Raw genomic sequence first — 22,565 nt, 5'->3', positions numbered from 1 at the left:
AAGTTTTTTCACCTTAATGCATAGAATGCATTAAGGTGAAAAAATTTTTACCTTTACAACCCCTTTAAGCTTGTGTATTATAGGGGTATTTTTATTTAAAAAGTATAATTTCGGCCGGAACACCACTTTAAAGCTGGTCACAGACCAAGTGAAATTAGGCGGGTGCAGCAGGGAGAGACTGGCCAAATTCCGATCTGTGTGTGGCCGTCCCCATTCAACAGAAGTCAGTCATTATCCACTTGCCGACCACCTAACTGGGAAAATTTTATTTTGCAGTTAAATAACGGGGTTATGGCTGCCGCTAGATGCCATAACTCCAGTATCATTTTTTTCCCTCGGGCGCTGGGCTCTCCCATAAAAGTAGCCCGAGCGGCGGATTCGCCACTGGGTGACCCCTCCCGCCGATTTCCAGAGTTTTATTGGGCTTACCTGGCAGATCAGGAAGCCCAAAAACTGATTCGGCGCTAGTGGTGGCTGGGCACAGAAATGCACAAAGGAAATATGGCCTCCACTCACCTCTATGCCCTGGGAGGACCAGAGCAACGGCATGACGTCACTTCTGGGCCAGCCATGTGTAAAAAAGGCTATTGGTTTTTTTTTTGTTTTTTTTTTTAAAGCAAAAGATAGCTCCTCTTTATGGAGAAGATCAGGTATCATGTTGTATTGATATCGCAAGATATGTTTACAATCCTTGAGGTAGCAATAAAAGTGATTAAAAAAAAAAAAAAAAAAAAAAGTTTTTTTGAAAAGGGACAGTGTAAAAAAAAAAAAAAAAAAAAAAAAGTAATAAAAAAAATGTTTAAAGCGTCCCCATCTTTGTGCGCAGTGGTGAATGCACATGTAGGTCATGCCCACACATGTAAACTGTGTTCGCACCACACGTGAGGTATCACCGTGAACGTCAGAGCGAGAGCAATAATTCTAGCACTAGACCTCCTCTAACTCTAAACTAGTAACCTGCAGAAATTTTTAAAGTATCGCCTATGGAGGTTTTTAAAGAGGAACTGCAGTCTGCTCACATAATTTGTAATAAAAACCTCTTTGCCATTCTGAAGCTTCCCTCCAACCACTTTGCATATTATTATATATACTGTGATTCTGTACTTCCCAAATATGCTGCAGAAATCTCCCTCCACTGAGTCTGGCTGCAACCATTTTAACTTTGGGCAGCTGAAGCTGCTGCCTGTTCACTTCCTGGATTTACACAGAGGCACACATCCAGCTTTGCAGCTCTCATTGGCCCTCTTATGACTCATTCCCCTCCATTCCTGGCAAACGCTCACTAGAGTGAAAGAGAGAGCTGTGCATGTCATAAGCCTAGCCTAGGCTTTTTTCTAGGCAAGAAACAGGAAGTGAGCCCACTGGCAGAAAAAAAAAAAACTTTTACTATCCAAAGTTAAATCAACAAGGGCAGAGGATTTAATAGATATAAAAAAATAAAAATAAAAAAGACTTAAGTTCCGCTTTCAGTACCATAGTTTGACGCCATTCCACGAGTGCATGCAAATTTAAAGCATGACATGTTAGGTATCCCACTTTCTCAAACCTCAACCCATCTCACAGGAAGTGTGTGGACTTCAGCGGCCTCTACTGGAAGCACTATAGTAGTGTGCGATCCTGTGGAATAGATTTTGTTCTTACTCAGAATGCAGGATTATAATACAGGTCCAGGACCAACACAGGAGGAAGCTTCATCCTGTAAATTAACTGTGCTGGCCATGGTACTGACCAACTCCGCGGATTTCTTCCTCAGTTTGGCCAGTGGTATGCCTACTACCTCTTTTAGCACGATTGTAATCATTTGTTTTTTAAACAATAAAATGTTCCCAATGATAAACACACTAGGGTAACATTGTTCTCTTGCGCTTATTATTATTCCTTCAAACATATCAAAAGATGTAAAAGGTCTGCAAGACCTATATTGTACCATAATAGTATACCTTGTTGCCCTAATACTGTGTATCTAAACAGCCCAAACCTTAAATGTACTATAAAACTAACTCAAAAACAAACTTCCAGGGAAATGAAAAAAAAACTACCCTTGCAGTGGTGCCAGAGAAATAAATGCTCTTATAGGTTTTGCCTTTTCCCTGGTGATCTTGCCAGTTCCCCTCGCTTCATGTTGCATTCTGACTTCGCAAATACTTTAAACCCTTAACGTCAACTTCTGGTGCCCTTTAAAGTGACACTAAACAATATACTTAGTTTTCAAAAATAATTCATACGCATCCACTACTTAATGGCCCTGTAATTTATTTTTCATTCAAGTGTTTCTTTTTTTTTTTGCTTCCTTGTAACATCCTCAGAGCTCCCAAACCTATCCTTTTCCACTCACCTCCGTTTGTTTGCAATGAGCAGTGCTTCTTAGATGCCATCACATACACTGCTTTATGCACACTACATGTCCCATAGTCTATCCTAGAAGTGAAAAAGAGAGGGCTCTTACTTGCAGTGGGACCATGGAGAACAAAAGTAGCCACCCCCTAACAGGAAGTCAGATCACAGCAGCAAAGATAAAGGACTTTGAAGATTTGGAGAAGGCTGAGAGCAACAGAAGGTACTAACAGTCTGGACAAGCTGAGCAATGTCAGCCGACAGCAGGCTTTTAGGAGTGCAGAACTAGGTGCACTCCTGTGGTCCCCCGGAGATGTAGGTCCAAAAGAGCTTTGTCCCTACTTCTCCTCTAAAGAAGCTCCTGGAGTTGGCTTGGGTCCCTTTCACACACTTTTTCGTGCGTTGAAACGTAGAATAAACGCATCATACACCTTCCTACCTGCCCCTTGTGTTTTTCATGTAGTTGTTGCTCTGTATGCACAGTTGATTGTAGAGTAAATCTTCACATTGCAGTGTCAAATGTTTGCATTAAGACATGAGATATCCTGAATGGCACTGCCCATGTTAACGCATAACCTCTGGCCTTTAGTTTAATGCCGCATACACACGGTCGGACTTTCCGGCGGACTTGGTCCGGCGGACCAGAGTGTGCCGGACAATCCGCCCGTGTGTAGGCGCCAGCGGACTTTTCCGGCGGACTTTTTCCCCTAGCCCGCCGGACTTTTTCCCCTAGCCCGCCGGAAAAGTCCGGTCGTGTGTGGGCAAGTCCGTCCGTTTTAAAGTCCGGCGCACCTGGCGGACAAAGTCCGTCAGAAAGTGTGCCGGACCAAGTCCGCCGGAAAGTCCGACCGTGTGTACGCGGCATAAGAACTGATACTTCCTGTGAAGAAACTATATATCCCACAATCCCTGGGTTTCTCAATCTTGTGTTCTGCAGGTGAAAGTTAACAGTATTTAGCTCTGACACAGACCAAGCAGGTAGAACAATTAACAGAAAGATCACCATGCAGTCTTTCATTACATTACTACTCCCACAATTGTGATGCAACACCAAGGAAATAGTGAGGCATAGATTGTGACCTGGAACAAGATATCCTTTAGCAAACAGGGACAAGCTAGGTGAATCAGAACATGGACATGGGGAATCGCTCAGCCATAACACTACAAACTGCAAATACAACATTTGAGCCAACCATTACAAGATAAAGCAAACGCTACAGGGAATAGAACTACACTAATACATAGTGAAAACAATAAAAACATTTGAGCCTGGGTTCACACTTGTGCGAACACAGACATCACATGTGATTCGCACCCGCACTGCGGTGCCCATCAAATGCAATGTCTGTGCAGTGCGAGTTTAGCCATACAGTTGTATGGCTAAACTCGCATTGGATTCGCAGGAAAATAGTGCAGGGACTTTTTTTTCCCCGCACTGGAATCGGATCACATGGGTGTTCTCACCCATGCGATCTGATTCCTGTGCAAGTTCACATTTCGCACTGCGATCTGTGAACCAATCTGGGAGTGTCATTAACATTTTATTGACACCCGCAGCGGTTCGCAGAGGGCAGTGTGAACTGCCTGCGGGAGAGATGCTATTCTGTAATGCTGTAATCGCGCTGGTTCCTGCATCGCTACAGTGTGAACCTAGGCTGAAAGTGTACAATGCCTTTAATGTAGCCCATTCATTTTGACTGGACCCTCAAAGTAAGAAAAGAATGAACCTGCACCATTTAGGACAACATATAGCACCACAGTGTACGGAAGATTCACATCTATGCATTGTGGTGTGCGCTAACACAGATGAGTTTTTCCTACTGTATATTTGCTTTGGAGTACCATTCAGGACAAAAGGTAATGTAGCAAAAAGAAAACATACAGCTCATTACCATGCATTATTTCACAAAGGTGTGAATCTGGACTTACTAGGTGGGAAGATGGGGAGGGGGGCAATAATAGAGACCAAGACAAGTTTTACAGGTTCTCCAACCTCCTCCCTTCCAGAAAGTGGCCTTAAAGTGCTATTAAACTCTATTTTTAAAATGTTGCCGAAAAGCAGGGGTTTTTTTTGGACAAAAGAGACCCTTATTGGCCCTCTTCAGTCATTAATGCCTCCCAATGCCTGTCAGGTGTCATGTACACTGAGCTGAGCAAGCGCAACTCAGCATAGCATCATTTACAGCACCCAATCCATGCCACGGTGATGTGGCTCCCATGCCTGGAAATAATGTCATTGTGGCCCTGCCATTCAAGCGGCTGAAGAAACTGGAAGGAAGATTGTGTGAAGATAAAAGAGCTAAGGGCAAGTGACAACGCAGAGCTGGTGGGCTTCATTTGATAAAGAAGTCTGCCATAATGTGCTAATACAGGGCTTGACAATTTTGCTTTCAATCTAGGAGCCAGCTTAAAAAAAAAAAAAAAAAAAAAGTTAGGTAGGTGCCTTTATTTTCAATGACAAAACCCCTTCTCTTAGGTAGCCCTGATGTGTATCTTTAGAGATGTATGACACAGGGAACTCGCCTCTGCCATTACAAGAGTGCACTCTCTCGGATTCAAATACCATAAATACATTCTCTACAGTTTCTACGGTGCCCAACTCAATGCCATGACAATGGGGTATATAGGGCACCGCACACCTGCAACATCTGAATCCAGGAGAGAGGTTGCTGTGGCACTCCAACCGCTGATACCCTCTCTTTCTTTGAAGCTTTTGGATTCAAATGCCGCACATGCACTGTGCACCATCTACCCCAGTGCCATGATGTGGAGCTCATCACCTGAAATCTGGGGGATAATTTATAAAGCATGCATATGCTCCTTCATGTATGGAGGCTGCCATTGCTGAGCTCCTTTTGAAAATGCTAGTTGCTAGGCTTCCTGTGTCCTGAACACACAGAGTGAAGGCAGTCTGGCTCCTGGGGATCACCCAGAATGAGAGAAGCAGTAATGGTAGTCTCTATGTTTCCATACAGCAGGCTTCCTGCAGTGGGAGTGAAGTTGGTGCCATGTGAACAGGCCAGCTGTGTGCAGAGTGTGCCCGGGGCCAGACATGTCAGCAGGCAGGGGGGATTACCTCCTCGCACTCCTCCTGGCCGCTGGCCTGGCTCTCCAGCATCTCTATGAACTGCTCCCAGTTCAGTGCCTCCTCCAGCCAGCAGAGCAGGATGCTCTGGTGCTGGGAAACCACCGACTCGGGAGCCCCCACGTCCCTGAGCTGGGCCTGCTCCAGCAATACTTCAGGGGAGGGAGGCGGCAGCAGCAGAGATGATGGGCCATCTAGGATCCCCAGCTGTACTGGGCTCTGCTCCCCGTGTCATCTTCATCACCGCTGCTGCTGCTAATCGCATTCCCCATAACGATAGCAGTGCCGAGTAGTGCTCTGTTGTGTCCGGGGAGTCTACAAGGCCTGGGTCACCTCCACCTTCCTGACCAAGACCCACCCTGCAGCCAGCACTGTGGCAGCTAAGGTACCTGTCACTGACAAAAGCCCAGGTGCCAGGGTGCAATTTCTAGGCACCACAGTAACCTAATGTCTGGGATTTGTCGAGCCCTGTGCTAATATGCAGTGCACATTTTCACACATGCTTTCTGTCCAGCGGAATCCATTTTGCTCAGTGGGGGATCACTCCGCTGATCCCCGCTGAGCAGGCGGATGACAGGTCCGTCTCCGCTCACTGTGCTTAGACAGACCTGTCAAAGCCCTGCTCTCCCCTATGGGAGAGCGGATGAAAAATGCCTGTCCGTTTTCATCCGATCCTCCAGACAAATGGGAAATAGGGTTTCCATCCATCTGGAATTTACGGACAGGATCAGATATCGGCGGATGTAAGCTGACATGCCACCACCGACATCCGCTGCTCCATAGAAGTGAACAGAGCGTCCGATCAGGAGCGCCCGTATGAAAGGAGCCTAACACATTATGGCATAAGCCACCTGGGGACCCCTGCAATCAAAGAGAAGTATGTTTTTTGTTTTTTTAGGGGGGGATATTTATACTTACCTAGGTGGATACAGCAACTGTCCCCCGGCGTCTCTGCACTGAGAACCGAGCCATTGAACACCACCGATGGCTCGGTTCTCACAGCTCTCCTCTCTGCTCCTCCAGGCTCATTGGAGGGCTGAGCTGTGGAGGGGCGGGGGAGCGGCCCTCTCAGCAGCTCGCTGAGACTGCCATCAGTCAAGGCAGCTGGCGGATCCAGATTTCAGAAGTCGGGATGATGCACTGCCTCGACTGATAGCAGTGACGAGAGCGGTCTTCAGACCACTCTCCACTGAAAATGAGTCACGGGAGTGCAAAACAAATTGCAGTCCTGTGACCCTTAAGGGAAGCCCAGCCTAAAAAGCTTCTCCTTTAAGGCCCCTTTCACACAGGCACTCCGATCAAGTCCAGCTGTCCGTTTTTCAGGCGGACCTGATCGGACGCGCCATTCACTTCAATGGAGCGGCGGATGTCAGCGGTGACATCCACCTATATCCTATCCAATCCTGTCCATGAAATCCAGATGGATGTAAACCCCATTTCCCATCCATCTGGAGGATCGGATGAAAAACGGACAGGCGGTCCGTTTTCATCCGATCTCCAATAGAGGAGAGTAGTGTTCTGACGGGTCCATCTCAGCACAGTGAGCGGAGACGGACCTGTCATCCACCTGCTCAGTGGACCGATCCTCCGCTGAGCAAGCGAAATCCGTATTACAGACAAGCCCGTGTGAAAGGATCCTATAACAAAACTAATGTTTCATACCAGTATCAGTGAGAACCCACACATGAGAATGTTGGCCAGATCAGGCTGAAATAATCTTACATCTCCAGCAGACAAAGTAGAGATGCTAGTTGATTGCTGTGGGTTACTGCATATCACCATCTGCACCATAAATAAGCCTATAGGTGTGAACAGCTGGTAAGCCTGACCAGTGAAACATTAAACAGTAGGCTAGTCCTAAATTAGATATTGTAGAATGTGCTCACTTATGATTGCCAACTAATGCCAGCCATTAAAGTAGGGAAAAGAAAGACAACAGCAAGAGAAAGTAATGGAGGAACAATATTCAAATCTAAAACAAATGCTCACTGTATGTACCCATTAAACAGAAGAAAAAAAAAAAAACACTTCTGCAATCCTGTTCCTGTCTTGACCAACAAACAAAGACTGCATTTGCCATTTTTTTACCTGAAATACTGAACCATAACAACAATAATACTACTCTCAACACCCTGCATGATGTATTCTATATACTGCTCCTATTCCGTTTAGTGTACAAAGCAATCGAGATTTTGACAAATTTTTAGTCTACTGCTTTCAAAGCACGAGAAAAAAAAAAAAGTTGTTTTAAAACAGGAAGACAGGATGCAGCTATCTCACTACGCTTTCTGGTGCATGCTAAGCAGACATTTACATGTATACTTTGTCAGTAGGGAGATACAATTCACTACAAAGTAAAGCCGGTTTACTACACAGTACAAGGCTTCCTGCTAATTACCATCATCTGCAACATTAAACCTTTAATTAATCCCATACGATAACAAAAGATTTGGGGTCTTGGTGGGGTTAATCTTACTCACGACCACAGATACATTAAAGAGTAACTTAACTACCAAAAAGGAGTTTGTTCAGTTCAAATCCACTGCTCTCCGCAATCACAAAAGCCTTTTTTCCTGCTTTTATTTTCTTATTATTTTTCCTCTGTCTCCACCCCCCCACCTCCAATCTGGCCTAGGCAGGGCCGTCTTAATAGCCTCATGGGCCCCTGGGCAAAGTAATGCAGTGGGGCCCTTACCAGCCTGCCCCAATTTACGCAGCTACTTTCAAGAAATAGTATAAACAGTTGATAGAATTAAACATATATTTATTAGTATGTTCAATAAAAATCGATTTTAGACAATTAATCATGCCATAAGTGAAAGACTAACTAACACAAAAGGGCACAGTACAGGGGGAAGGCAGAAGGGCACAATACAGGGATCGGGAAGGCACAGTACAAATTCCAGGAATCTGCACAGAACACTGCCATCCCAGGACAGCTTAATAAAAAGCGTGACTGTCCCATCAAATCCAGGGCAGTTTGCAAGTATGATGTAATGCAAGATTTTCATGGGGCCCCCATGCATCTTGGGCCCCTGGGCAGTGCCCAGGGATGCCCATGCATTAAGACAGCCCTGGGCCTAGGGCAGAGTGACACATCCCTGGTCCTGCAGCCTCCTATGATATTCATGTAACATATCCCAGGATACTGCAGGGCGGGTCCAGCATGTCATTGGCACCTGGCTGTGTGAACCTCGGAGTAGCAGCCAGCTAAAAAGGGCCAAGGTGGTGGCACAGGACCATGGTTCAACAACTCTGGATTTGCTGTACATTGAGTATGGGTTTTGAAGATAGGCCAGCAATATAGGCAAGATGGAAAAATACATGGCAGAATTCGCACTTTAAATAAATGCACCAAAAACTGTCCTAGCCCTTATTTGTAAACAAGACAGATAATACTTAACCTATAAAACAAATGCCAAAGGAGGCTTAATCGTATACGCTTATTTCTCAGCAACTGGCCACAATAATGACAACTGTGTCTCGTGCAGCTGTATCAAAGATCAAATCAACACTAGAAACAAACATCAAGAAGTCCTGACGCAACCACCGATATCAGGTCCTATCATTTAATCAAGTCATATCATATCATATAGGTAACAATTCAATCACAAAAATAGCACCATCACTCAGTAGCTACAAATGTATTTTTAGTCAAGTCTGTGGGGCATTTAATCCTAAAGAGCATTTGACCCCGAGAATGATGCTAAGCAGTTGAGTAACATTCAAGGGAATACTACGTAGGAATGATACATAGCAGTGAATAAAATCCAACATATGGCATCTAAAAGAGGACTCTGACAGTGTCAAGGTTTCTAATCGGTGGGGTAACAATTAAACTGCTAACTCACCAGTAGACAAGCCAAAACACACATATACAGTTATGGGAAACAGAATGGTCCACTACAAAGCAGGAAATACATTGAAAAATGACTGATACTAGTCTACTTTACTCCATAGCTGCCACACTTTAACCCTTTTGCGACCAGAGGTTTTTAGAGGCTTTGATAACCCAAACAAAATATAGAAGTGTCAGTTAAAAGGGAAGTATGGGGTTGGGTTTTTTTCCAGTATCATACTTACCTAGGTGGATGCAGCATCAATCCCCCAGGGCCTCTACACTGAGAACTAAGACCACCGATCGCTCGGTTCTCACAGCTCCGTGAGCAGAGAGCTGCAGACTGTCAGTCACAGCTCTCTGCTCTGCCTCCTCCTTGCTCACTAGAGCGCTGGGCTGTGGAGGGGGGCTGAGGGGCCGGGCTCAACCTCTCAGCGGCTCACTGAGAGGCTCAGCCGTGTGTGGGTCCAGGGATCTGGCGGATCCCAACTGGCATTGTCGTGATGACACGGACCCTGGACCCACTTCTGTGACATTAGCAGAGAGTGGACTTCAGCCCGCTCTCTGCTGAAAACGGGTCACAGGAGTGCAAAACGAATTGCACTCCTGTAATCCACAGGAAAAGTACAGCCAAACAAGCTTAAAACTATACTACTCCTTTAAAGTGGAACTTTAGGACTAAAATAAAAATGGGCAAACTGACAGGAATTTTAATGCAGAAGAGATATGCTTTGTTACCTACCCGCCTGTCCGTCCTTGTATGAGCAGCTCACTGTACGAATTCAGCAATGCCTAATCTGACTGAACTCCCGTGCATTCGCAGGAGTGACGTCATCCCTACCTGGCAAATGAAAGTGGCCAGCAATCGAGACCAGGAAGCTGGCCGCCTGAAGATGTCAGCAGCCGGAAAGGGAGCTCTAGTCTATGGATTGTTGTATTATCTCAGCTAGTAATGTTTTCTAAATGCATCTCAAACGTCATAGGGGTGTTTGTGGCACATTTGCAGCATGTTAACATTGACATCAATGTAGGCATTTGGGGAGCAGTAAAGCCGGACCAATAACACATCGGGTCAATTTTGATGCAACTCCAACATGACCATGTGAACATTTTGACAGGCAATCATGACTTCAAATACGCCTATGGAATTCCTGCTTTTGAAGCTGGCATGATCTTAGCCTAATGCCTCGTACACACGGTCGGATTTTCCGACGGAAAATGTGTGATGGGACCTTGTTATCGGAAATTCCGACCGTGTTTAGGCTCCATCACACATTTTCCATCGGACTTTCCGACACACAAAGTTTGAGAGCAGGATATAAAATTTTCCGACAACAAAATCCATTGTCGGAAATTCCGATCGTGTGTACACAAATCCGACGGACAAAGTGCCACGCATGCTCAGAATAAATAAAGAGATGAAAGCTATTGGCCACTGCCCCGTTTATAGTCCCGACGTACGTGTTTTACGTCACCGCGTTCAGAACGATCGGATTTTCTGACAACTTCGTCTGACCGTGTGTATGCAAGACAAGTTTGAGCCAACATCCGTCGGAAAAAAGGATTTTGTTGTCGGAATGTCCGAACAATGTCCGACTGTGTGTACAGGGCATAAGTGTGGCCATGGATGGATCTTTTTTTTTTTTCTCCAACTAGTGGGCTAAATGGAAAAAACGACCGCAATTCTCCATGCTGAAATATTGTATTCTGACACTGGGACTCTCTGCTGACAGAGTACACTGATCAGTGTCTGCATCCGCTGATCGAGAAAAAATTTGAAGTTGATCACTAGATTGACTTGTGAAGTAGGAGCAGCCACACATGGATCAAAATTCAGCCGGTCCCTGCTGAACTGGCCAGATATTAATCCATCTATGGCTGGCTTAAATTTTGTACAGCATGTTATTTTTGGCAGGCAGACAGTACCACCTCCAAATGCACCCTAAATCAAGCAAATAAAACCACACCCTAGTCAATTGAATAGGACTGTGATGCCAATGTGCCCTGAACGTCAGTAGGTGAGGTGAAGCAGGTGAAGTTGTGTGAACTGGCTCCATTGAGAGCCAGTCACAGGCTCCTGACATGCGAATTGGATGTGGAGAAAACAGCATCCAATTCGCAATAGTGTGAAACCCTATGCGAATTAAATACGGCTTATACCACATTCAATTCGCAGGACATTTTAAAATACATTCATTTAAATGTATCTGGTTCACATATGTGCGTTGCATTCACACTGCGCATTGCCCAAAAAACTTGTGCGTTTTTTGGGCATTGCGGTGCGAATTACAAGCCCATTATCTTCTATGGGAACGCATCTGATTCGCAGATGCATTCCGTTCTGAACAGGAATTCTCTACTTCTCTTCACTACACCTCCCCCCTCTCCCTGCTCACTGATCTGCAGCTAGAACGCAGAGGAACCTCTGAACAACTGATTTTTATCTTCGCAGTGAAACCTGAGCTTCAATTCGCACCGCACATGTGTGAACCCAGGCTAAAAGTCAGTAGCTACAAACTTTTAATAAACATCACTGGATCCCGAGACAGGTGAGTATCTGTGTTCACCTGAGCCATTCCTTCCCCTGATCTTTTGTCCCTGGCAACTTGTGGCTTTACAGATGGGTGCCCGCTGCATGTTCCAAATGGTCTCACTGTCTTCTGGGACATGTCCCAGAAGACTGCGGGGGGGGGGGGGGGATTGGGGTGGGAGTTAGGAGAATTTCCACTCCAACCATCTAGGCTAGGATTCTGACAGGTACCTGTGCTCCCCCCACCCTAAAGAAAAAAAGTGCCATTGCGTGAAGAGGAGGAGAAAAGGAGGTATTAAAGTGGGACTTCCGCTTTAGGGTAGAGCATTGCTTCATTCAGGGGTCTTCAAACTATGGCCCTCCAGTTGTTCATGAACTACAATTCCCACCATGCCTATTCATGTCTGTGAATGTCAGAGTTTTACAATGCCTCATGGGATGTGTAGTTCCAGAACAGCTGGAGGGCCTTAGTTTAAAGATCCCTGATCTACAGCATGCTGCCGCTAATTATACACCAACAAGACTTCCCTTCACTTGTCCAATAACCAAAACAGGAAGTGGGTGGAAATTTCGCCAAAGTGAGGGAACCCCTGGTTGTCACCAGGGTCATCAGAACTAGTGCCCCCATTGGAAGAAAATTTCCTCTCTATTACTGCTTTGGGGACCACTCACAATTTGGGATTTACTTTCACATTCAATGATAATGATAAACAGGACAAACAGAGAGGGTTAATCTCCCTCAGTCTAGGTTTACATCTGTGTGATCACAGCTGTCCATATTTCACCCATTTGTCCCTGACCCCCTTTTTTTTTTTTTTTTTTTAAATGCAGCCACACAGAACTGCATGATGATGTGGCACCATGCGATTTTGTGCACTGAACATGTATCAAAATGCGCATGCAAAAACGGAATGAAGAAATTGTGGCGAGAACCAGCTCTATGCCCTGGTTCACACCAGTGTGACTTGTCATGTGACTTTGAACTGTCAAGTGGCATTGACAAGTTGCACCCCATTTGCAGCAATGGAACGACTCAAGTTGCAGCGACTTTGAAAAAGGTTCCTCCACTATTTCTGTTAGACTTGCATTGACATCTGTTAAACGAAGTCACACAGATGTCAGCAAGCCGCACATGAAATCGTGCTAAAGTAGCGAGACTTCAAAGCTGCACTGGTGTGAACCAGGGCTAAGTCTGAGAAAAAAAAAAAGTAATAAATAAAATCTGAATTAAAAAAAAAAAAAAAAAAAAAAAAAAAAAAGGAAGAAGAAGAGAGGCTGAATTCACACTCACTTGCAGTAAAATGCAAGGAAAATGAATGTACATTTCCATCCATTTTAAGTGCATTTTAACGCACATTATGGCGTTTGTATATGTGCATTTTGCATGTTTCCTGTGACATCACATCCTTTTCCTGTTTGTGGGTTAGAGACAAAATAAATGACAAGACAAAGTGTTTTTTTTTTTGCTTGCGCTGCCTTGACATTCGTTTTACACATATTGCGTTGAAATTCATACATATCGCATTTTAAACACAACACAGGTCAACGTAGGCATTGTAGTGTGAATAGCACACATAGGAAACAATTGTTTTTTGTGTGTTAATTGGAGGTGCGCCGAATGGAAGTTTTGGTGCCGGAACCAAAAATTCTGGATGCACCTGTCCGAAACCAAAAATGGCAAAAAATAAAAAAAAGTGAAAATATATATATAAAATTGTATTATATTTGCATTTTTAATCAATATCATGAATTTTAATTAAATTTCTTGTTGGCCATTATTGTCTCCTTTAGCACAAGAAAAGCTCAAGGAAAATGCATCCCTTTAAATTCTATGTATGTCTTCACATTGGTCCGTTGCACTTCTGTTGCGTTGAAAATCTTGCTTGCTGCATTTTTGGTCAGTTAACCAGTTCCACATTCACTGCGGCAGGGCGGCCCGACTGCGTGAAACAACGTACCTGTATGTTGTGTCTTCTTCTGGGTCTGGGGCACGTGCCGCCGACGACCAGATCCCGCTGTGATTGGACACAGTGGGAGCCAATCAGCATGGCCGGCGGATGTAGTGTCCGCTGGGACCCACCGATCTTGACAGGAGAGGCAGAACGGTGGTCTGCCTATGTAAACAAGGCAGACCGCCGTTCTGTCAGAGAAGAAGATGGAGATCTTGTGTTTCTGCCAAGCAGGAACACAGATCTCTGTCTTCCTCCAGTTAAGCCACCCCCACAGTCAGAAAGCACTCCTTAGGAGCACATTTAACCCTGTGATGACCACACATTTTTTTAGCTCTGATCACTGCGTTGGTGTCACTGGACCCCAAAAAGTGTCACTTAGTGTCCGATTTGTCCACCACAATGTCGCAGTCCCGCTAAAAATCGCTGCTCACCGCCATTACTAGTGAAAATAAAAAACTCCATAATTATATCTCATAGTTTGAAGATGCGATACATTTTGTGCAAACCAATCAATATGCACTTATTTGGATTTTTTTTTACCAAAAACACGTAGCAGAATACATATTTGTCTAAATTGATTAAGAAATTTGATTTTTCACATTTTTTATTGGATATGTTTTATAGCAGAGTAAAAAAATGGGGTTTTTTTGCAAAATTGTTGGTCTTTTTGTTTAGAGCACAAAAAAAAAAAAAAAAATGCAAAAGGTGATCAAATACCATCAAAAGAAAGCTCTATTTGTGATAAAAAAAAAGGACAAATTTGCTTGGGTACATTGTCGAACGACTGCGCAATTGTCAGTTAATGCGATGCAGTGCCAAATCGCAAAAAATGGCCTGGTCCGAAAGGGGGTGAGACCTTCTGGGGCTGAAGTGGTAAAAAAAAAAAAAAAAACCCACACACACACACACAAAATGCAACTCCCTGTTGAAATGCATTGAAAACACAGCAAAAAAGTATTCAATAACGTACCTGTGTTACGTTTTTGAGTCACATGACCGATGAAAAATACACCATAAGCACAGTAAAATTGTGGTAAAGTCACAGGAAAATCACCTGCGGTTTTTGGTGCCATTATCGCCACCTTTTTCTCTATCGGCAGAATGCTGAAAACACCATTTTTTTCCACCCAAATTTTGGTGCACCTCTAGTGTCTATGCATTGATCTGCATAAGTGTGCTGCAACACAGGGGGTTGAATTAGCCCCAAGACCCCTTTCAACACTGAGGCAGTTTTCAGGCGGTTTAGCGCTAGAAAAAGCGCCAGTAAAGTACCTGAAAACTGCCCCCCATTTATTGCAATGTGTGCTTTCACACTGGGGCGGTGCGCTCATGGGACATTCGGAAAAGTCCTGCAGGCAGCATCTTTGGGGCAGTTAGGGAGCGCTGTAAACAGCGCTTCCAAAATGCCCTGCCCATTGCAATGAATGGGCAGCGCTTAAGAAGGGTCACAACATGGAAGTTTTTAACCCCTTTTTGGGGGTCAAAAGCACCCTGCTAGCAGCGGAAAGCGCCTCTTAAACAGTGGTAAAGTGCCGCTAAAACGAGCGGCGCTTTACTGCTAACGGCTGGCGCTTTCAGTGTGAAAGCAGCCTTAAGGCCCTTACACATGATACGAAAATCAGAAGCAAAATTTCATCCGAACGATCTGACCATATTCGGTGCTTTCGACAGCTGATTCCGATTTTTTCGCCCGACAAAAGCTGGATGTGCAGACTATAACATTTTTGTCGGACGTGAACACAATGTCCGATTTCCATTTAATAAGTATGGTTTTCGTATAATTAGTATGGTTTTCATATGAAAAAAAAAAAAAAAATCATAAGAGCAAGACTACGCATGCTCAGAAACGAAAGAATACATACAAAACTATTCAACACATGACATCACTTCTGAAGTTGTATTCTGTCATACAAGAATTCTCATATGGCGAGTAATCTCTTCACTTTCGACATGAGACTAGTATGCAACAAAAAAAATAACGGACCAACGGCCGTCCGAAAATCTGATCTAAAGAGTATCAGTGACATCATCACAGTGCTATATGTAGTCTGAGCAGAGGTGTAGGAGGGGCCTAACTGGCTCCATCCACTACAGGCTGCCTGCAGAAATCTACAGGAGGGGGCGGAGACAAGACCAGTCACCCTGTACAAGGAGAGAGAGCAGCAGTGACCGGTCTGTAGTACAGGAAGGGAAAGGGATCCCCCCCCAATCCTCTCCTCAGCTTTGTAGTATGACAGAGGAGAGTGAGAGGTGATAAGGGGTAGAAATAGAAGGAAGAATGATGTGTAGATTAGAGAAGTACACTAGTCCTATGATCCCCTCCTCCTGGGTACACAGGAAGAACAAGCCTCTGCTCTGCTCCTACCATCCCCGGCCTCCTCCTCCCACCAATACATCCTCCTCAATATGTCCTCCGCCCGGCCGCCCGCCCTCCTCAGTGCCGTCTGCTCCCCCCTTCAGGTGACAGGCGCCCTCTTACCCGGCTGGCTGCAGTCGGCGCACACCTCCGGGCTCTTCAGCCGCTTGGACATGATGGCGGGGGGCCGAGCTGTCGGGGGAAGGAGGAGATGCTCTCGTCCTCCCTCAGGTCCCGGGACACACAAAGCAGGCCAGGGCTGGAAAGACGCTAAGCGGCGCTACACACAGCCCCGGACAGGCTACACACACGACTCCTCCCCCCTCCGACTCAAGGACACGCCTCTTTCCACCCAGCGCACGTGCCCGCGGACACTCGTCTGGCACGAGCACGCCGCCCCCTCTTGAGTAGCAGAGTGTGTGTGCCTGCTCTGTGCAATGGTTTTCCTGTATACAACTCTGTCTTTTATTTTTACACTGAGAACTTCGTTCTGTGTCTCACAGAGAATGGTACTTCCCCTTTTATGTGTGCAAAACTGTGAGGGAAAACCTTCAGTCTGAAATAGGAGTGTACAGGGTGGTAAAAGAGGCCCTGTCAGGTCCGGAAGATTACCCCCCCCTTTTCTGACCAGGCCATTTTTTGCGATAGGGCACTGCGTTACTTTGAGGCTGCATTCACACCTGAGTGTTTTCAGCTCGTAAAACACCAACAAAAATGCATGGAAAACGCCCAACTAGCAAAATCCCATTCATTTCAGCCTGGGTTCACACTAGTGCGATGCGAGAATCAGCGCGATTCCAGCGCTGTTTCCCACATCGCTCCTCTCCCGCAGGCAGTTTACACTGCCTTGTGCGATCCGCTGCGGGTGTCATTAACAAAGATTGCGCTGCGGGTGTCATTAACAAAGTTAATGACACCCGCAGATCGGTTTACAGATCGCAGTGCGAACAGGGAACTCGCACAGGAATCAGATCGCATAGGTGAGAACACCCATGCGATCTGATTCTAATGCAGGGAAAAACAAGTCCCTGCGCTATTTTCTGTGCAAATCCAATGCGAGTTCAGCCATACAAACTATGGCTGAACTCGCATTGCTCAGAGATCGCATGTGATCAGCACCTGCAATGATTGTGCGAATCACATGCGATGTCTGAGATCGCGCTAGTGAACCCAGGCTAAATGGCACCTGTTCACATCTGATTGTTTTGTCACCTGAAGCAAAACGCCCTAAGCTCAAAAAAAAACATGGAGCTTCTTTGGGGCAGATTACAGGTGTTTTTCTCTCTTTTACATTGGTGACCTGAACAAAATCCAAGATAAAAATGCGCGACTTTGAAACGTTCAGGTGTGAATGCAGCCTTAGGGCCGGTTCACACTGCTGAGATGCGGGAACCCTGCAAATCCACTGCGGGTTCCCGCATCGCATGTTTCCCGGCGGTAGTTCACACTGCCCTATGCGAACTGCTGGGAGTGACAGGTAAAAGTTAATGACACCCTCAAATCAGTTCGTATATCACAGTGCGATCTGCAAACTCGGACAGGAATCGGATTGCATGGGGTGTGAATACCTATGTTATCCGATTCTGTTGCGGACAAAAAAAGGGTCCTGTCTGAGTTTGATGCAAATTCAGCCCTATGATCTTTATGGCTGAAATCGCAACGCACAGAGATCGCATGTGATTTTCACTGCAGTGCGGTGTCACATCCAATTTCTGACATCGCACCAGTGTGAACCGGCTGCTGTTAGGGGTGTTTGACTTTTTTTTTAACTGCCTCTAAAAGCCCCTCCGCGTTTGGAGGCATTAGTGTTTAGGGGCAGTTGAAAAAAACGTCAGCCTGTGCTTCCAGGAGCAGTAAAAACGAAAAATGCGTCAAGCCGCGTTTGACATTATTTAACAATATAAAGGGTGTTTTTAATGATAAAAACGCTAACGCCCAAAAACGTGTAAAAACGCAGCTAAACGGGAAAAAACAGGCATTTTTAGCACTGCTGTAGTGCTGGCCTTTTTAAAACGTCCTGTGGTGCATGAGCCCTAACTGACAATTGCACGGTCATGTGACACTGTACCCAAATAAAATGTCTTTTTTTTGGTGGTATTTGATCACCTGCTTTTTTTTATTTTTTTGCACTATAAACAAAAAAAGACCGACAATTTTGAAAAAAAAAAAAACCTGTATTTTTTACTTTCTGCTATAAAACATATCCAATAGCTTTATAAATTTAGGTCAATATGTATTCTGCTACAAATTTTTGGTAGAAAAAAAAATCTCAATAAGTGTATATTGATTGGTTTGCGCAAAAGTTATAGCATCTACAAACTATGGAATATATTTATTTATTTTAATTTTCCCCCCTCATCTTCCAGAACAGAGACTTGAGAGATGATTGGCTCCGCCCTCTACAGGAAACACAAATCAGATACAATTTAAAAGGCCCCTCCCTCTCCTCTGACCCTCAGTTTTGTGTTTCCAGACCCTCCAGGATCACACCGTAATGTTTGTTGTTTTTCATAGGTCTAAAAAACAACTGTGGTAACTGTAACTGTGGTTGGTGGACCCCCCTTCTGTGGTGATATCCAGGACTGGTTGTGACCACGTCTGGGGTGTTTTTCTATATTTATAGACCTAGAAGGGCCCCCTGTAAGTTTTGAGTTACTGGTTTAACAGCAGCAACTCCCTTCCATTTCCAGCATCTAGCTGTGTGGAGAGGCAGCTTCCTCGTGTCTTCCCGCATTGGGTGTACCAAAATGGCGTCGGAGGACTTCCGGTGACGTGGCAAGATACCGGAAGTCACATGACGCACTTCCGGGACGCTGTTTCTTAAAGAATCTCAGCAATAAACTATGCAAGGGACTCGCTGCTTTGGAAACGGTCTGCCTGATGCAGGGCAGGCTTGTTTAGCGGTTCAGCTGCAGTCAGAGGAGTGTCTCCAGTTGGTCTTTGTTCTCCTCTATGGAACTTGAGGACAGGACTGAGGATGGAGCACCCGCTCGAGTTGAGCCAGCGGTAGCATCCAGGTCCAATACTGCCCCCAAGGTAAGCACTTGTTTGTGGATAAAGAGCTACTGCAGCAGGGGGGTCGGTACAAGCCTTTTTTTATGGTTTTGTTTTAGGTTTTTTTCTAGGTTGACAAACCTGTAAAGAAAAAATGTGGGAACTGTAGAGCCAGGCTTTTTGATAGTTGTAAAAAAAATTTTGTGAAGATTGTACTCCGTCAAAGGCAGGTTCTGGGTCTACTGCTTCTTTTAAGGAGTTGATGACTTCTATGAAGGAGGTAGTGGCCTCTTTTCGGTTCTTTAACGACAGAGTAGCCGGGCTAGGGCCTTACACTTCTAAACCTGTGACTCAGGAGCCTGCAGCATCAGCTAAGTCTCTACCACTTTTAGTATCAAAGACCATTAGTTCACGTAATGTTTCTGACCTGGAAGAAGGTGAGAATCCGGTATCTTCATCTGGTGAGGAGTCTGCATCAGAGGATGAGGATACTGGTAGCTCATATAGGTTTCTTTTTCCAGTTGAAGATATTGACGAACTACTAAAGTCAATATATACTTCTGAATAAATCGAGATGCCTCAGCAAGCCCAATCTGTTCAGGATCAAATGTACAGGGGTCTACAAGGACAGAAATCTAGGTCTTTTCCTGTGCATCATTCACTCAAGGACATGATTCTTTCTGAGTGGAAAGAACCTGAAAAAAGGTTGTTCCAGTCTAGAGGTCATAAAAGAAGGTTTCCCTTTCGGTCCAATTTTGTGGAAGTTTTCTTCAAATGTCCTAGATTAGATGCTCCTATGTCACAAGTGTCCAAAAAGTCAGATCTTTCATTTGAGGAATCTGGAGTACTTAAGGACCAGATGGATAGACTCGTTATTACGTAAGGCCTGGGATGCTGCTGCTTTTTCTTTAGGGCCAGCTGTAGCGTCCACCGTCTGGATTAGCTTCTTTCCTCCGACACCCCCATAGAGGAGATCAGGGATCCTCTTCCCTTATTGCCAAGTCAGTTGCTTTTTTGGCTGATGCGGCAGCAGATTCTATAAAATCTGTAGCCAGAACTTCAGCACTCATTAATTCAGCTAGACGGGCCATCTGGCTGAAATCTTGGGAAGGTGATCTTACCTCCAAGAATAAACTCTGTGGCATACCCTTTGAGGGCAAGCTCTTATTCGGTTCTTCCTTAGAGGAAGTCCTAGCTCGTTCCTCCGAGAAGAGTAATGCCGCGTACACACGACTGGACTTTCCGTCAAAGTAGACTCTGACGGTCTTTCCGACGGAGTTCTGATGGAGTTCCGCCTACACAGTACACACCAAAGTCTGTTCGTTTAGAAGGCAATGACTTATGACTGGATTAGAAAAAGGAAGTTCAATAGCTGGTAGCCAATAGCTGCCCTTGTGTCGTTTTTGGTCCATCGGACTAGCATACAGACGAACGGTTTTCCTGATAGGAATGGAGTCCGTCGAAAAGATTTGAAACATGTTCCATTTCTAGGTCCATCAGAATTTTAGAAATAAAAAGTCAGATGAAGCCCACACACGATCGGAATGTCTGACGTAATGATTCCGTCTGACCTTTTCTGCTGGAAAGTCCGGTCGTATGTACGCGGCATAAGCGGTTTCCGTCTTCTCTAAGGAATAAGCCCCAGAATAAGAGGACTTTTCGTGGCTTCCAGAACAAAGTTAATTTTAAGGCAACAGGCAAAGAAGAAGTGGTCTTTTAACAAAGACAAAAAAAAAGGGGGAGGGCACTCTTTGCTCCTTCAGCCCCTACCAAAAATCCCCAGTGACACCGGAGCAGGGGTAGAAGGGAGATTGCCCCATTTTGTCAAAGAATGGGCAGAGATTTCCAACAATCCTTTTATCCTCCAAATGATAGAAAGAGGTTACAGGTTGGAATTCAACAGCCCTCCACCCCAGAGGTTTTTTCTTACCCATCTGCCGAGGGACCAAGAGAGATGGCAGGCCATGGTGAATCTGATTTCAGTGTGGGAAACGGAGGGAGTTATTTCTCCCGTTACGGAAGAGCAAAAATTCTGGGGATTTTATTCTCACGTCTTTCTGGTAAAGGAGGCTTCCGACGGGTTTCGGATGGTCATCAATTTAAGCGTTCTAAACAGATTCATAGTCTACAGACGTTTCCGGATGGAAAACATTTATTCTGTAAGGAATCTGTTATTACCAGGGGTGTTCATGGTGACCCTGGATCTTCAGGACGTTTATCTTCATGTACCAATCTGCCGGAGTCATCAAAAGTTCCTCAGATTTGCAGTTCTCATGGAGAATGGTCCAAGTCATTGGCAGTTAAAAGCCCTCCCTTTTGGTCTCTCGGCAGCAGCAAGGATTTTCACAAAAATCATGGCCGAAGTCATGGCCTATTTTCGAATACAGAGGGTATCGATCGTTCTATATTTGGACGATTTTTTGGTCTTCACTCGAGAGAAAGAGACCCTTGTTCAGGATCTACAATTGATCTCACGTACCTTTCAGAAATTGGAGTGGAAAGTCAACCAGCAAAAGTCTTGCCTGGTTCCCTCCCAGAACATGCCCTTTTTGGTTACCTAATAGACACTGTTACCCAAAAGATTTTTCTTCCAGAAGAAAAGATCTTAAAGATTCTTCTCTCCGTGCAGAACTTCAAGTCTCTCCCGCAGGCCTCCCTTTGTCAGATCATGCAGTTATTGGGCTTAATGACTTCAGCCATCCTGGGGGTGCCATGGGCCCAATTGAACTCCAGGCCCCTTTCTTTTCTTCTGCCTAATTGGGATCGCAGAAAAAGTTCTTTGAATCAGCTTCCAAGAGAGGATTTTCTCAATCTGTCCTGGTGGGAGCGGCGGGAACATCTGCAGGGAGGGAAGGACTGGGCATAGCATTCCCCAATGAAAATTATTACAGATGCCAGTCTATGGGGCTGGGGTGCTCACTCAGGGGACTGGCAGGCCCAGGGAGCCTGGTTGCCAGAGGAGGTATGCCACTCTTTGAATTTCAGGGAACTGTTAGCAGTGGGAAAGGCTTTAATTGCTCTGGAGGAGAGGGTCAAGTCAAAGGACCTGTTGATTTTTCCAGACAATGCCATGACAGTGGCATACCTCAACAAGCAAAGGGGCACTCGCTCGGATACTCTCCTATTGTTAACCCAGCAGATTCTGTCCTGGGCAGAGGACAATGTCTCTTTAGTCAGGGCGGTGCACATCAGTGGGACAGCGAATGTTCTGGCGGATTATCTGAACAGAGTAAACATCAGTGCCAGCAGTTGGGAACTGAATCAAGACACGTTCCAGGAGATCCTGCTGAAGTGGGGTGTTCCCACAGTGGATCTTTTTGCATCCAGTCTCTACAAAACACTACCGGCTTTCTTCTCACTGGAAGGAGAGACGAAGTCGTCCGCAAAGCGGCGCTATTTTTAGTGCCGATTTACCATCGTTTTAGCGACGCTATTCGGCAGCTAGTGGGCCAAAGAAGGGTTAAAACCGCCCGCAA

General features: G+C 45.3%; 1 protein-coding gene across 6 annotated transcripts in view; it reads right to left on the bottom strand.

Moving 5' to 3' along the window:
* The window catches only part of GIT2 (GIT ArfGAP 2), a 138,503-nt gene extending 122,053 nt beyond the window's left edge, over positions 1-16,450 (bottom strand). For 2 of the 6 annotated variants that reach the window (XM_073629587.1, XM_073629595.1), the window contains exon 1: positions 16,219-16,449. In XM_073629587.1, the coding sequence (XP_073485688.1) occupies positions 16,219-16,270 (52 nt within the window). In that variant the 5' untranslated portion in view covers positions 16,271-16,449. Of the gene's footprint in view, positions 1-16,218 lie in introns of all 6 variants that reach the window. The other 4 variants (XM_073629602.1, XM_073629607.1, XM_073629625.1 and 1 more) reach the window with 3 other exon arrangements.
* Positions 16,451-22,565: the final 6,115 nt, after the last annotated feature.

Source organism: Aquarana catesbeiana, linkage group LG01 (assembly GCF_042186555.1).
Source record: "Aquarana catesbeiana isolate 2022-GZ linkage group LG01, ASM4218655v1, whole genome shotgun sequence".
NCBI classification, from domain to species: Eukaryota; Metazoa; Chordata; class Amphibia; order Anura; family Ranidae; genus Aquarana; species Aquarana catesbeiana.
This window is presented reverse-complemented; position numbering and strand designations above follow the sequence as displayed.